General features: G+C 34.0%; 1 protein-coding gene across 11 annotated transcripts; it reads right to left on the bottom strand.

The window, feature by feature from the left end:
- Positions 1 to 3,895: 3,895 nt before the first annotated feature.
- On the bottom strand, positions 3,896 to 16,061 carry LOC123202106 (solute carrier family 40 member 2-like). 11 transcript variants are annotated; one of them, XR_006498922.1, is made up of 5 exons: positions 15,502 to 15,985; positions 15,282 to 15,392; positions 8,963 to 9,073; positions 4,439 to 4,549; positions 3,896 to 4,374 (listed from the first exon to the last, which is right to left on the bottom strand). XR_006498922.1 is itself a non-coding variant. In XM_044617853.1 (4 exons), the coding sequence occupies exons 2-4, from the start codon at positions 15,318 to 15,320 to the stop codon at positions 8,415 to 8,417; spliced, it is 312 nt and encodes a 103-aa protein (XP_044473788.1). In that variant the 5' UTR covers positions 15,321 to 15,392; positions 15,502 to 15,986; the 3' UTR covers positions 8,278 to 8,414. The 11 variants fall into 11 exon arrangements, 1 of the variants encoding a protein (XP_044473788.1); XR_006498919.1 differs by having other exon boundaries at positions 3,896 to 4,549; XM_044617853.1 differs by lacking the exons at positions 3,896 to 4,374; positions 4,439 to 4,549 and adding an exon at positions 8,278 to 8,576 and having other exon boundaries at positions 15,502 to 15,986.
- Between the last annotated feature and the right edge of the window lie 1,599 nt (positions 16,062 to 17,660).

Below are 17,660 nucleotides of genomic sequence, written 5' to 3'. Positions count from 1 at the left end.
ATAGATGAATAAATAATATTATCGTTGGGATAAATAATTTCATTGAAAGGACAAACAAACTGAACATAAACCAAATTAAAATTTTAATTTGGGTTTACTTTATTTAAACCAAATTTAAATTCAAATATGGTTTAACAGTCAAGGAAGAGAATTTGACTTTCCGAAATTTTAGGGGGGAAATTAATTTATAAGAAGGTTGTACCTAAAGAAATAATATTTAAAAAATCAAATGAAACATGAAATTGGCCGTACTTATAGATGACCGTCCAGAATAGTACCAACCTTACTCGGATAAGAACGGTACAATGTGAAACCAACCAAAATTCAAACAAAAAAAGGTGTAGACTTTTTGCAAGGGAGGTGGTGACTGAAGCAGGGCCAACTTGTGAAAGGAGACGTCAATTTCAGCCACTGGATTGGCCCTTAAATTTCATTGAATGCTAGCCAATTTTTTCTGCTTCAGAGTGACTTGGCTCAGAATTTTGGTGGGGCAATTGAAAGTTTTTGGTTCAGGGGAGGGGACCATCTGGGAAAGGAACAGTGATGCTATTTGCTGTTGAAATTGTGGATTATTCTCTTGAATTTATGCCATGGACAAAATCTCTTGAATAAAGCTGTACTGATTTGTCCTTTGAACATTTACTTTTGATTCAGGTGGAAGGAAGAAGACATCAGCCATCAAAGGTTCTGAGTACAATTAATAGCTGTGTTTTGTTTTTATTAATTATATATTAAAAAAAAAAAAACATTAAACAAGCAAGAAAAGTTCAACTCTTGTTATTAGATTTGACTCAATTTCATCTGGTGAAGGGTCTGTGTTTGTTTTGGCTCTTTTTGTATTTCTTTCTATATTTATTGATTTTTGTTGTCTTTGAGTCCAAAACAAATTTCTGATCGAATTTAATTTAAATAAAAATTAATTTAAGTTTGACTTAAATACAAAATAATCTATTTGAGATCAAACCCAAATTGTTTGAACTGATCATTTAATAACATTAACGGAGTGTTTGGTTTGGAGAATGTTTTATTACTAAAATTAGAATATTATCTTAAAGATTATTGAATATAAATTATTATTACTATATTTAATCAAATTTGATAAACTGATAGGTATAAATAATTATTGTGTTTAGTTAAAGGTAATAAAAAAATAATAGAACATTATTTTACTTAAATATCCTTGGGTATAATTATTTTAAAATATTTTTTATATTATTTATTATATTAATTAAAAATAAATTATGTTTATATTAATAAATTAATAAATAAAGATATAATTATAATAAAATGAAAATTACTTTGCTAATCGTTTAATACCTAAGATGAAGATAATAATCAAATTACTCTTTATAATACTTACTACATCACCATCGATAATTGAATATTACTGAAATATTTTATTACTTATAAATTAAATAAAGTAATAAAAAATATATTATCAGAGTAATCTTTAATACCCCCATACTAAACGCACCTTAAAGAATAAATTTCTAATATGACAATCAACAAAATATTACCCTTAAACTTAACTAAAATTTTAATTCAAATTTAATTAGTTTTTTTCAAATCATTAAATCAAAGCAATCATATTATATAATGATGCCAACATGATATCATCATAAAACACTGATGGAATGGAACCAACAACTTGTCAATATATTAACATCTTGAGAATTTGATTAAACGTAATTGGAAACTTTTTTATAATGATTAAAGAGGTAGATAAATTATTTAAATATTATTTTTAATGTTGATCTCAATAATTAATTAACTAGGTCCGCTTGCTAGTTGACACTGAAAACATTGCCCTGAGAGTCACTCAACTTTGATTATTATTTTCATTGACGTACCTTACAGTATGCGGATGGAATGGAACACCACTTGCTTCTTCTGATGGATTTCGTTCCATCAGCTGAATATATATTTATTGGATGAGGGAAGTCAATGAAAATTTTTAGCAGATTCATGGGAATATTAGTCAATCCTCTCTATCCAACCAGGCCTTTGCAATGCTGCTCCCATGTTTAATTCAAATTCAACTAGTTTTATTGGTTTCTTCATGTATAAAGTCAATTGTCAGATAAATCTGTACCATATGACTTTATCACTGGTTTAAATTAAGAAAATTGGTTAGGGGTGGATTCGAGTAATCGGTGAAGTCGGCAAGAAAAAAAAAAGTGGTCACAAGAAGAAGAAGAAGAATGGCAGAAGAAGAAGAAGAGTTTGTGAAGGCAGAGAGTAACCGTCCTGTGAACTGAATACTTAATTTGACAAGGTAGCTGCAATGATTAAACAAAGGAAACTAATGGTACCAACCAAATTCTTAATGGAATCAAATCATATTGTTCTTTTGATTCTCTCCCTGATTTCAAGGCTAAATTATCATAAAAAAAGATATGAAAGATTTGGTTTCAGTGGCCTCTAGGCTATATGATATATTCCAGCAGCCAATCAAGATTGTGTCAAGTGAATCCTAGCTGGTGCAACTCAAATCTGTAGTTGGGCTCAGACATAAGTTAATTTCCAACTCAAACTTTAATTTCATAATATAAATTATAATTATTTATTTATTTATTTGTCTAATAATATTATTTATTTTGTTGTTAAATTTCCTATAATACTGTATATTAACTTGAACAAGCTCCAACCAACGCTTTCTTTCCCTCAAATCGCAGCATGAGACTTTGAAAAAGAAGCCGATTCAGACTTTAAATATCATCCAGGTGCTTGGCAGAGAAAGAAGAGTACAACACCCTTTATGGTTTAAAGAAAGGTAAACTGCTCTTTTTGTAACACACTTTCTTAACAAATAGTAAATGCCAGATGTGTTTACATATAGCTTTAAGATTATAATTCCCAATTAATTATACGATAATATATAATATATATATCAAAATTCATTTGAGCAAAGTTCAAGCCCAATAATACTTTGATTTAGCTCAATTGCAACCCTAATATTAGCCATCAAATCCAAGTTATATCCATGGACTATAGGAATATTTTGGAGATAGTAGCTATTCTTTGGGGAAATGTAGGAATAAATTCCCAAACCATCAAAAAGAATAAACTAGAAGAATATTTTTCCTTTTTAACATGAATACATTTAGTACCAAAGAACCTGAAGCTTTACCTGCAGTTGCTGAGTGATATATTGGCCAAACGTTCATAACCAAGCCTGAGATGTTGCCACTTCTTCCAACATCAGCATATATGCTGCTTAAAGCCAATATGTAAGCTAGCTATACAGCACAAAGGGGCAATTTTCCTAAATTTTGTTCAGATTTTAAGTATTTATTTCTGTAACAATCACAAATGGGTAAAACTGTTGGGAACCCAGCCAATATAAGCAAATAACTAATGGAATCCACACACTCAGCCAACACAGAAATGAAGCCAACCAAAAGAAATGAAAAACCAAAAATGCAGAATACCCAAAACAGAATATAGAAAAGGACTCTACTCTTGTCTAGTACTCGACAGGCTAGACTCTCTCCACGTACACTGGCTTTCAAGAGGCTATGTCTCTCCCTCAATCAGCCATAACTGCTCATGTTTCCATATTTTCATATCTGTCCAAAATTGTTCATGCTCTCAAAACTGACCTTGTATGCCACCTGGGCTCTCAATTCCCTTCTCCTGCAGGTCACCTATATCCTTCGTTTTAACATTATACAAAATTACACTGATTTGTACTGTTAACATATTAGTTGTTTTGTATTCTAAAATTTTCATTTTATTGAACATCAATCCACAAATGAACCTGCTTACTAAGAGACATAGATAAGTATAGACTTAACTATCTCAATTCTGACTTGCATCTAAGCATGATATGATAAACAACTGAACTGCTGCAAACTTTTCAAAATGAAACTGTAGAGGAATGCAGCCTATGTTACTGCCAGAAATGACATTAAATTCAACTTCCAAAAATCCCCAAAAAAGGTACATCACAGTAGAGCTTTGTCAAATCTCATGAATATATTAAGCATGAAGAATTTTCTAAAGAAAAGATGAATTTACACATGAAGCTAACATACATAATGCAACGTGATGGAGCTAGTTGGCATTGCATTAATGAGAACACATTTAGGGGTGGATCTGGGCTGAACTTCAGCTGGGGTTGAGCTAGGGTAACCTCAGCTTGAGTTCAAGTCTAGCCGACGCGAATCTAGTGAATCATCAGAAAGCCACTTGAAGATTCATCTTCATTAACAATTTTCTTCTTTCTCTTTATATTTGACAACACTTCTTCTCCCATGCTTTCTGAAGGCTTTCTCTAGCAACCTCATTGTTAGCTTTACCTCGCTTGAACTAGATTTTCTAAATTCAAGCTGACCACTATTCTGACTTAGTCAGATTTGAATCCACCCACCCCTAACACATTGACTCATAAATCATAAACATTTGAAGTATTAGAAAGAAAGCAAGAAAGGATTACCTGTGGATTGGAGATAACAATTCCCATAATATAAGCCATAAAATCCAGAGTAGACTGAAGGGAGCTCTAGACTCCTCCGACTACACAACGTTCAGGCTCAGGAACAAGATCCTATGCAAGAAAAGTGGGGCAGACATAAGAAAGATGGAAATTTTAGACTTAAAAATATATTTTTATACTGGCAAAATCAAGGAGCTTATAACTGCAATTGTTGAATGACAGATAAATCAAACATCCATAACCCAAGCCGAGAAATTGCCACTCCGCCCATTAGCATGACATATATGCTGCCAAAAGGCCATTTGGGACCCATATTGAAGCAACAAATACTAAAACCCTAATAAATATGAAAAAATGTTATAAATTTTAAAAAAGATGGTGGTCCAATTGGATTAACCCATTGAGCTATGGCGAGCCCAGGTGGCACCAGCCAGTTATCCTTACACTGCCAGGAGCGGGAGGTAGACGCTGCTCTGTGAAGCCAGCCTCACGCGATTTCCTCCACTCTAATAACCATGAACCTCCAGCCTTCGCTGGCGACCCATGGCTCAACTTGCGGCTTGGAACGGGCTAGCCAGTCAATAGACAACATGAGCTCGGCTCTAGAGATTAAATCAACGTTTCACCATCTCAAAGCCCCCACTTAGGTTACAAGCTTGCGTTACCAAGCTCGGCTATGAAGTCCACGCCTTCATTCTGCTATATACTAGCTGCGATGCTCGCAGGTCACCGATGTGGGATCTGTAAACGCTTCGTTTATCTAAATGGTTTGCAGGATTTTAAAATTCGAAACACATCTAAACTTTTTCGAATATATAAGATCCCCCGGAAAATTATTGAAAATCCCCCCATCTTAGCAATAGAAATGGTTTGAAGGTGTAACATGAATTAAATCCACAAAAATAAAATATAAAAATTATTCATATGTATAGCACATTATTCAATGCACATCATGACAAAAGTCCTTAGGTCTGTAGTTACGGGTCTAAGTGGTTGCAGGTTTATAGGGTTTTACTACAAAAATTTGCTGAATTAATTAAAAAAAAAACACATAGATTCCAATTAACTACAAAAATTTACTGAATTAACTAGAAAGTGTTGTTCATAGTGGTTGGACATCTCTAGTCAAAGTTTGATTCAAGTCCAATTAAAAATTGATTCGAATATAAAAAAATTAATTAGAAATTGATGAGTTGTAACTTAAGTTAGAATCACAAGTAATTTATGTGAATTATTTATATTTTAATGTTGTGCATTAAATTTCAATATAATTAAACAGATTTAAAGTCTTACTAATAATTTATAGTGATAAATTTGGGAGTGTTATATAGATAACATCCATATTAATGGAATAATTATATAATGTTATAATGATAAAATTATATATACTCACTTTGAATAAATAAACGAGTGTATATTTAATATGTATTATTAAGTGATTGAGTGATTTTGAATTAAAAATAAAGTAACACTCAATCATATACTGACATATAAGGATGGCAATGGGGAGGGGATATCAATTCCCGTCCCCGTCCTCGTAGGGGATATCAATCCCCATCCCCGCCCCGTCCCCGTTATGGGGATAACAAAGAATCCCCGTCCCCTCCTTACGAAGGAAAATTCCCTCCCCATCCTTGCGGGAAAAAATCCCCTCCCCATCCCCGCCCCATCCCTGCAGGGAAAATCCCCCTCCCCATCCCCGCGGGGAAAAATCCCCTCCCCATACCCGCAAATATAAATTTTAATTCCTTTATGTATTTCAATAAATAAAATAAATCATATTCTCCCAAAATATCACTTGCTACAAGAGCTACAAAATATTAATTATTATTTTAATTCAAAAACAAAGTTTTCATAAAATCTAACAATATGCAATAATCAATCTCTTCATTAATAGTTCTTCATGTATATGATTTAGGGTAATTTTATAATAACATTAAATTTAACACTTTTCATTCACTTCAATTGATTTTATCAAGTTTATAATTTGTTTTTTTGTGTAAAACCTAGTGGATTGACTGACTAAGTTTTGAAGTTGAAATAGAATTAATTTGGTGCATTTGCATTTTATGATAATGAGATTCTGAGGTTTTTTTTTAATATATTAGATTAATAGTTCAGAAATTAGTAAAAGCTGATAATTGATAATTCAAAAATTAGTAAAATTAAAGTTATAGTTTTAATAAATCATAATGTAAAAATTTCTAGAATTTAATAGTTTAGAAATTATTATATTAATATATTAGATTTAAGGGGTGGGGTGGGGTGGGGTGGGGTGGGGCGGGGCGGGGGGGGGGGGTGTACCGGGGCGGGGAGGGGAGGGGAGGGGAGGGGCGGGGCAGGGCAGGGACATATGTATCCCCGTCTCCGATTACGGGGGTTTTTTTCATCCCCATCTCTGTCCCTTTCTCCGTTTTTATCGGGGAATCCCCTCCCCTTTAAGGTTGGGGAGAGTCGGGGCCCCTAAAGTCGGGTCCAAATTGTCATCCCTACTGACATATCATATTTATACTCATTTATATATTTAAAAGTTGATACAGAGAGCATAACTCATATTATAAAGTGTTAACTCAAATTTTCATGATCATTCCATTCAATTACAATGACTTAGATTGAAATTGACCAATTGAACTTATTAAATTGTGAACCAGTAAGGTAAACAGTTTGATTATCGATTCAGTTTTAAAAAAATTAGTAATCTAATGATTTAGATTGAATTACATTGCTCAAAATCAAACTAGTCAAGGTGTTATCTTCTCGGAGCTAAAACTTTATTTCGAATTTAATTTATTCAAACCTAAAGCAAATTCAAATTCAATGGCTCATATCCACCCATGAGTTTAACCATCCAGGGATGAGAATTTTGTTTTCATAAATGTTAGGTGACTTTAAGCAAGTAAATAAAATGGCTGCGCCTAAAGAAATCATATTTTAAAAAACCAAATTAAAAATAAAGTACCGACCGTACTGGGATAGGAACGTGACAAAGTGAAACGAACCAAAATTCAAACAAAAGCTCTACACTTTTTATAGGGGAGGTGGTGACTGGAGCAGGGTCACAGGCAGGCCCTCCATTTTTGCAACTCGTGAAGAGAGAAATCAATTTCAGCCACTGGATTGACCATTCATTTTCATTGAATGGTTGCCATTTTTTCGGTTTCGGACCAAAGCACTAATTCCCACCCAAGGTTTGATGAAAGGACGAAATGCCACCATGAAAAGACAAAAGCTGAAGCTTTACCTGCATTTGCTGAGTTAATATATAAGTCAAACATTCATAACCAAGCCGGAGATGTTGCCACCACTCCCGTCATCAGCATATATACTGCTAGAAGCCTATTTTGGGGCAATATGCAAGCTAGCTATTCAACATAAAGGGGCAATTTTCCCAAATTTTGTTCAGATTTTAAGTATTTTTTTCTGTAACAATCACAAATGGGTAAAACTGTTAGGAACCCAGCCAATGTAAGCAAATAACCAATGGAATCCACACACTCAGCCAACACAGAATGAAACCAACCAACAGAAATATAAAAAACCAAAAATGCAAAATACCCAAAACAGAATATAGAAAATGACTCTACTCTCCTCTAGCATTTGAGAGGCTAGACTCTCTCCACTCCACTGGCTTTTGAGAGGCTAGCTCTCTCCCTCAATGACTGTCCAAAGTTGTCCACGCTTTCATAACTGCCCTTGTATGCCACCTGTGCTCCCAATTCCTTTCTCTTGTGGGTCACCTAAATCCTTAACTTTAAAATTATACAAAAGCTTACCCTTAAAATCAGCTTGTAAGAGGGCGGTGACGAGGTGGTTAATTGCTATGACAGATGAGAGAATGCTGAAATAACAAAATTACATTGATTTGTACGGTCGACATATTAGTTCTTCTGCATTCTATAATTTTCATTTTATTGAACGTCAATCCACAAATGAACCTCCCTACTAAGAGACATGGATAAGTAAAGATTTAACAATCTTAATTCTCACTCGCACCTAAGCGAGATATGATAAACAACTGAACTGATGCAAACTTTTCAAAATGAAAGAGGTGCTTCCTGATGCGGTATACATGGAAACTGTAGAGGAATGCAGCCAACGTTACCGCCAGAAATGACATTAAATTCAACTTCCAGAAATCCTGAAATAAGGTAAATCATAGTAGAGCTTTGTCATATCCCATTAATATAATAAGCATGAACTTCAGCTGGGATTGAGCTTGGGTAACCTCAGCTTGAGTTCAAGTCTAGCCGACTCGAATCTAGTGAATCACCGAAAAGCAGCTCGCACATTCATTTTCGCTAACGGTTTTCTTCTTTTTCTTTATATTTGACAACTCTTCTTCTCCAATGCTTTCTGAAGGCTTTCTCCAACAACCTCATTGTCAGCTCTACCTATCTTGAACTAGACTTTCTAAATTCAAGCCGACCCCTATTCTGACTTGACCTGGTTCGAATTCACCCCTAACACATTGATTCATAAATCATAAACTATTGAAGTATTAGAAAGAAAGCAAGAAAGGATTACCTGTGGATTGGAGATAACAATTCCCATAATATAAGCCATAAAATCCAGAGTAGAGTGAAGGGAGTTCTGGACTCCTCCGACTACACAACGTTCAGACTCAGGGACAAGATCCTATACAAGAGAAGTGGGGCAGACAAATACGAAAGATGGAAATTTTAGACTTAAAAAGATATCTTTATATTGACAAAATTCAGAAGGGCCCATATTGAAGCAACAAATACTAAAACCCAAATAAATATGAAAAAATGTTATAAATTTAAAAAAGATGGTGGTCCAATTGGATCAACCCCTTGAGCCATGGCGAGCCCAGGTGGCACCAGCCAGTTATCCTTCCACTGCCAAGAGTGGGAGGTAGACGCTGCTCTGTGAAGCCAGCCTCACGCGGTATCCTCCACTCTAATAACCATGAACCTCCAGCCTTCGCCAGAGACCCACAGCTCAACTCTTGGCTTGGAACGGGCAAGCCAGTTAAGAGCCAACGTGAGCCCGACTCAACAGATTGAATCAATGTTCCACCATCTCACAGCCCCCACTTGAGTTACAAGCTTACGTTACCAAGCCCGGCGTCGACGTCCATCCATTCAGTCTGCTATATAGTAGCTGCGATGCTCGCACGTCACCGATGTGGGATCTCTAAAGCTTCATTTATCTAAATGGCTAGTTTAATCCTTGCAGGATTTTTAAAATCGAAACACATCTAAACTTTTTCGAATATGTTAAAGCCCCCCAAAAATTATTGAAAATCCCCCATCTTAGCAATAGAAATAGTTTGAAGGTGTAACATGAATTAAATCCACATAAATAAAATATAAAATTATTCATACGCAAAACACATTACTCAATGCACATCATGACAAAAGTCCTTAATCGTGAGTTTGTAGTTACGAGTCTAAATGGCTGGAGGCTTTCAGGATCTTACCTCAAAGATTCCCTGGATTAACAAAAAAAATAAAACACATTATTTAATGCACACTATAACAAAAGTCTTTAACTAGAAAGTGTTGTTCATAGTGGTTGGACATCTTTAGTTAAATTTGAAAACGAATAATGCAATCATACAAATGGAATATATTGAGATATTGAAATGAATATTAAATATTTCAAATTTTGAATACTAACTACTTACTAATCCAAAATCTTTATAAAATTTTAGAGAATTTTATTGAACTCAAAGGATAGCTAAACCAAAGCTTGGTTCTCTCTCGAAAATTTACGTACATTTATATTACAAATTTAGAACTATTATACTTACCAAAAAAATTTTTTTGAACTATTATGAAACATAATTATTACAAGTTTTGATTTTTTTTGTATGAATTATCGAACTTTTGCAGGTGAGTATCTTGGCCTTTTTAGGCGAAGAATCTTCAACTTTGCAGGATTTGCTTTTCGAAAATTGACACCATATGCCACAAAATCTTAATAATTTTTGTAGTCTGTGCAGGGGAATTCATTTAATCAACTTGCTTTGTTTCCACTTTGGTGAGAAATATCTTTTAATTTGCATCTTGCTTTCTTTTATGAAACAATTTTTTTTTCCAAACTTTGTTAAAGGAATCTAGTGCTTTGCTCTTAACTCTCTTGTTTTTGTTTATAGGAAAGCTAGGTGGATGTTACATTCTTTGAGTAATCTTAAAAATGATTTTGACCGTATGGGTATTATTTGGATAAGTTCAAATGGCAAGGGATTTTTGCATAATTCTCTTAACGCTAAAAATTCATCAAAACTTTGAGAATCTGTCAAAATTTTAAACTTGATATTTTGATTAAGTAATTGCTTACACTAGTATCTTGAGCCATTGGCTTTTTGTTTGATTTGTCTTGATTGAATCATTTTGAAAATATTAGAGGATTTCAAAATAGTTTTCCTTTCCCAAAAGACATTTGGTACATCCGAACATTTCTACCATATGTTTCTTCCCAAAAGAAAGAAACATATTGTTGGATTACTTAAGAAAACTCTTTGGATTACCTTATATTTTTTAATGAGGATTACTATTTCGAAATCCTCTAATATTTTCAAAATGATTCGATCAAAACAAATTACCTAAAAAGTCAATGGCTCAAGATGCTGGTGCAAACAATTACTCAAAAAAAAAAAAAGTTTAGAATTTAGACGGATTCTCAAAGATTTGATGAATTTTTGGCATTAAGAGAATTATGCAAAGATCCCTCGCCATTTGAACTTATCTAAATGATACATATTGGATCAAAATCATTTTCAAGATTACATAAAGAATGTGACATCTACTTGACTTTCTTACAAGCAAAAGCAAAAATGATAAGAGTAAATCATAAGATTCCCTAAACAAAGTTTGAAAAAAAATAAACATGTTTCATAAAAAAAAGCAAGATATAAATTAAAGCATGTTTCTTGCCAAAGTTGAAATAAAGCAAGTTGATGAAATGAATTCTCATGCAAAGACTACAAAAATTCAAAAAATTCTTTGGCACATGGTGTCAATTATCAAAAGCAAAGCTAAATATTTTTGGCAAAACAAGCCATGATACTCACTTACAAAAATTCAATAATTTATACAAAGAAATCAAAACTTGTAATAATTTTGTTTCAAAATAGTTCAAAATTTATAATATAAATATACGTGAGTTCTTTAGCGAGAACCAAACTTTTGTTTAACAATCCTTTGAGTTCAATAAAATTCTCTGAAAGTTTTTTCATCTGGATTTTGTAAAGACTTTGAATTAGAAAATGGTAAATATTTGAAATTCAAAATTTCAAAGATTTGATATTCATTTCAATATATTCCAATTGCATGCATTGCATTAGTCGTTTTCAAATTTATTAATTTCATATTTTATATCAATTAATTGTTTCATCCATTTGAAAAAATAAGTTAAATTTTTGCTATGAAATCTATCTGGATTCTTGGATTTGATTCTATTTCATCTCATGATGGTTCGGTCTTCATTTTTTCTCTTTTTATTTATGATTTTTTTTTTAAGTTACAAAATAAATTAAGAATGGATTTGAATCAAATTAAGTTTAAATAAAGATTAATCTAAACTTTACTTAAATTAAAACAATTGGTTTGAGATCAAATTTGACTTTTTTGAACTAATCATTAATAATATTGAAAAAAAAAAGTTATTAAAAAAAAAATCATCAATAAAAAGAACTTTAATATAACAATATTAAAGAAACATTAACCTCAATTTGAGCCCAAGCCCGAGCTGGCTCGGGTTGGCTCGGTATATTTTTTTAAAAATTTTTTTATACAAAACGACGTCGTTTTGATCCATATATATATACAAAACGGTGTCATTTTGATATAAAAAAACGAGCCGAGCCGAGCCGTTACCGAGTCGAGCTGAAAACGAGTCGAACTCGAGCTGAGCCGAATTCGGCTCGAGTCAAGCTCGAGCCGAACTCGAGCCGAACTCGAGCCGGCCCTTAAAAAGCCGAGCCGAGCCCGAGCTGGCTGCGAGCCGAGCTCGGCTCGGCTCGAATCCAGCCCTAATCAAAGCCATCAAATTATATTATGACGTCAACATGACATCATCATAAAACACTGATTTGAGAAGCCACCGGAGATCTATTATAATTTATGGGTAGATCGGAGTCAAACCTAACCGGAACGGATAGTTCAAGCTGGCGATGGGTTTATCGGAGAAGCCACCGGAGAAGAAAAAGAAGAATGGTAAAGGAGCAGCAGAAGAAAAGTCCTCTGAGAAAATTTTACTAAATCTTCTGAGATTGAGAAGGCAGAGAGGCATAGTACCAACCAATTTGACAAGATAGCTACCATGATCAAACGAAGGCAACTGATTGTACCAACAAAATTCTTCATGGAATCAAATCATATTGTTCTTTTGATTCTCCCCCTGATTGAAAGGCAAAATTATCATAAAAAAATATGAAAGATTTGGTTTCAGTGGCCCCTATATGATACTCCTGCCAATCAAAGATTGTGCCAGGTGAACTTTACAGTAGCGATGGACATGATCTGAACTGATCCACAATTTGGCTTAGACGAATTGATTCCAACATACATGAGATGGCCTCTGGTTCAGAATCCACCCCTACTTTTGAGGGGAACACAAGGAACATTGCTTCTCAGGAGATTATTCTTCCGCAAATAAACTTGCCTACCAAGGATTTGGACTAGTAAAAGTTCGCAATGCTAATACTAAAATGCATCTGCAGACAACCTGATAAACCATTTAACTGATGCTTATTATAGCTTGTGAAAATGAAAGTCAACTTCCAGAAATCCTGGAAAATCATGTGTGAATTATGTAAATTTATAATTTGAAGTATGAGATTCTGAAAATGAAGCTGATTTAGATATTAAATATCATAAAAGTGCTTGGCAGAGAAAGAACAGTAAAACACCCTTTATGGTTTAAAGGGAGGTGCTCTTTCTGTATCACACTTTCTGAACAAATATGCATTTACACGTGGATTTGAGATTATAATTCCCAATTTCATATAGCAAGGGCTGCAAACAAGTCAATGAATAGCTCGCGAGCAGCTCGGTGAGCTTGCAGCTTTGCTCAAACATAATATATAAACCCCAAAAATTAAAAATTGTGCACTTATACGCTCAAAAATGTTATATTTACCCCCTAAAACATTACCTCTTAGTATAACAATTTTTTTGGCACCCTAAGCTTTTAAAATTCGCACACACAACCCAATGTCAAACTTTGAATGCGAAAATTAATTAATAAATATATAAATTAAGCGGTTTAACAATTTTTTAAGCTGAGTTCAAGTTAATTATATCTTAATCTCTAACCTACAACTGTCGAACTTATTGAGTTTAAACTTGAGCATTGCATAAAACTAATGGAGCTAAGCTCGAGCCCACTAATACTCGATTCAGCTCAATTGCAATCTTAATATTAGCCATCAAATCCAAGTTATATCCAAGGACTGCAGGAATATTTTGGAGATAGTGGCAATTCTTTTGAAACATGTATGAATAAATTCCCAAACCATCAAAAGGAATAAACTTGAAGTATATTTTCTTTTTTAACATGAATACATTTGGTACCACAAAAGCTGAAGCTTTACCTGCATTTGCTGAGTTAATATATAAGTCAAACATTCATAACCAAGCCTGAGATGTTGCCACCACTCCCGTCATCAGCATATATACTGCTAGAAGCCTATTTTTGGGCAATATGCAAGCTAGCTATTCAACATAAAGGGGCAATTTTCCCAAATTTTGTTCAGATTTTAAGTATTTTTTTCTGTAACAATCACAAATGGGTAAAACTGTTAGGAACCCAGCCAATGTAAGCAAATAACCAATGGAATCCACACACTCAGCCGACACAGAATGAAACCAACCAACAGAAATGAAAAACCAAAAATGCAAAATACCCAAAACAGAATATAGAAAATGACTCTACTCTCCTCTAGCATTTGAGAGGCTAGACTCTCTCCACTCCACTGGCTTTTGAGAGGCTACCTCTCTCCCTCGATGACTGTCCAAAGTTGTCCACGCTTTCATAACTGCCCTTGTATGCCACCTGCGCTCCCAATTCCTTTCTCTTGTGGGTCACCTAAATCCTTAACTTTAACATTATACAAAAGCTTACCCTTAAAATCAGCTTGTAAGAGGGCGGTGACGAGGTGGTTAATTGTTATGACAGATGAGAGAATGCTGAAATAACAAAATTACATTGATTTGTACGGTCGACCTATTAGTTCTTCTGCATTCTATAATTTTCATTTTATTGAACGTCAATCCACAAATGAACCTCCCTACTAAGAGACATGGATAAGTAAAGATTTAACAATCTTAATTCTGACTTGCACCTAAGCGAGATATGATAAACAACTGAACTGATGCAAACTTTTCAAAATGAAAGAGGTGCTTCCTGATGCGGTGTAAATGGAAACTGTAGAGGAATGCAGCCAACGTTACCGCCAGAAATGACATTAAATTCAACTTCCAGAAATCCTGAAATAAGGTAAATCATAGTAGAGCTTTGTCATATCCCATTAATATAATAAGCATGAACTTCAGCTGGGATTGAGCTTGGGTAACCTCAGCTTGAGTTCAAGTCTAGCCGACTCGAATCTAGTGAATCACCGAAAAGCAGCTCGCAGATTCATTTTCGCTAACGGTTTTCTTCTTTTTCTTTATATTTGACAACTCTTCTTCTCCAATGCTTTCTGAAGGCTTTCTCCAAGAACCTCATTGTCAGCTCTACCTAGCTTGAACTAGACTTTCTAAATTCAAGCCGACCCCTATTCTGACTCGACCTGGTTCGAATTCACCCCTAACACATTGATTCATAAATCATAAACTATTGAAGTATTAGAAAGAAAGCAAGAGAGGATTACCTGTGGATTGGAGATAACAATTCCCGTAATATAAGCCATAAAATCCAGAGTAGAGTGAAGGGAGTTCTGGACTCCTCCGACTACACAACGTTCAGACTCAGGGACAAGATCCTATACAAGAGAAGTGGGGCAGACAAATAAGAAAGATGGAAATTTTAGACTTAAAAAGATATCTTTATATTGACAAAATTCAGAAGGGCAAAATCAAGGAGCTTATAACTGCAATTGTTGAATGACAGATAAATCAAACATCCATAACCCAAGCCGAGAAATTGCCACTCCACCCATTAGCATGACATGTATGCTGCCAAAAGGCCATGTGGGACCCCTATTGAAGCAACAAATACTAAAACCCAAATAAATATGAAAAAATGTTATAAATTTTAAAAAGATGGTGGTCCAATTGGATCAATCCCTTGAGCCATGGCGAGCCCAGGTGGCACCAGCCAGTTATCCTTCCACTGCCAGGAGCGGGAGGTAGACGCTGCTCTGTGAAGCCAGCCTCACGCGATATCCTCCACTCTAATAACCATAAACCTCCAGCCTTCGCCAGAGACCCATGGCTCAACTCTCGGCTTGGAACGGGCTAGCCAGTGAAAAGCCAACATGAGCCCGACTCTGGAGATTAAACCAATGTTCCACCACCTCAAAGCCCCCCACTTGGGTTACAAGCTTACGTTACCAAGCTCGGCGATGAAGTGCAGGCCTTCAGTCTGCTATATAGTAGCTGCGACGCTCGCAGGTCACCGATGTGGGATGTGTAAATGCTTCATTTATCTAAATGGTTAGTTTAATCCTTGTAGGATTTTTAAATTCGAAACACATGTAAACTTTTTCGAATATATTAAATTCCCCCAAAAATTATTGAAAATCCCCCCATCTTAGTAATAGAAATAGTTTGAAGGTGTAACATGAATTAAATCCACATAAATAAAATATAAAATTATTCATACGCAAAACACATTATTCAATGCACATCATGACAAAAGTCCTTAATCGTGGGTTTGTAGTTTGGAGTCTAAATGGCTGGAGGCTCTCGGGGTCTTACCGCAAAGATTCATTGGATTAATAAAAAAAAGGGAAATTATTAAAAATGGCCAAAATACCCTCCTATTAAGCAAAAATGCCCAAAATCACTATTTTCAAGCAAAAATAGGCAAATTCACTATTCCTAAGCAAAAATGCCCATGACTTTTTTTAGAATGCCAAAAATACCCTTCCCTTCATTTATATAAATCTTCTCACTCATTAGAAAGGGTTAAATGAAATTTTATTAAAATTAGGGGGTATTTTGATATTAAACATTATAAGAGCATTATAAATTTCTCAATGAAATTTTAGGAATAGATAATTAAGGGGTCAAATGAAATGTTATTAAAATTTGGGGGGCATTTTGATATATCGACTCGTATTTTTCAGATTTCTGAAGAATTTTTCGATTGTTGTCATTCTAGGGTTTTTCAACTTTTAGAATTCGAATTTTAATTCCGTTTTTTCGAAATTCATCATTTTACGATATATCGACTCATATTTTTTAGATTTCTGAAGAATTTTTCGATTGTTGTCATTCTAGGGTTTTTCAACTTTTAGAATTCGAATTTCAGTTCCGTTTTTTCAAATTTTATCGTTTTACGATATATCGATTCGTATCTTTCATATTTCTGAAGAATTTCTCGATTGTTTGCATTCTAGGCTTTTTCAACCTTTAGAATTCGAATTTCAGTTTCGTTTTTTCGAATTTTACCGTTTTACGATATATCGACTTGTATTTTTCAGATTTCTGAAGAATTTTTCGATTGTTGCCATTCTAGGGTTTTTCAACTTTTAGAATTCGAATTTTAGTTTCGTTTTTTTGAATTTAACCGTTTTACGATATATCGACTCGTATTTTTCAGATTTTCGAAGAATTTTTCGATTATTGCCATTTTAGGGTATTTCAACTTTTAAAATTCGAATTTCAGTTCCATTTTTTCGAATTTTACCGTTTTACGATATACCGACTAGTATTTTTCAGATTTTCAAAGAACTTTTCGATTGTTACCATTCTAGGGTATTTCAACTTTTAGAATTCGAATTTTAGTTTCATTTTTTCAAATTTCACTGTTTTACGATACATCGACTCGTACTTTTCAGATTTTTGAAGCATTTTTTGATTGTTGTCATTCTAGGGTTTTTCAACTTTTAGAATTCGAATTTCAGTTTCGTTTTTTCAAATTTCATCGTTTTACGATATATCAACTCATGCTTAATAGTAACATCACTGAAATCACATATCCATATATAACCACAGATAAAGTATATCATACACATACGCACATACAATAAATATATACATTTAAACATAGAAAGAACGATAAATAAACAATGAGTCAACTAAAT

The sequence above is a fragment of the Mangifera indica genome, chromosome 18 (assembly GCF_011075055.1).
Source record: "Mangifera indica cultivar Alphonso chromosome 18, CATAS_Mindica_2.1, whole genome shotgun sequence".
NCBI classification, from domain to species: domain Eukaryota; kingdom Viridiplantae; phylum Streptophyta; class Magnoliopsida; order Sapindales; family Anacardiaceae; genus Mangifera; species Mangifera indica.
This window is presented reverse-complemented; position numbering and strand designations above follow the sequence as displayed.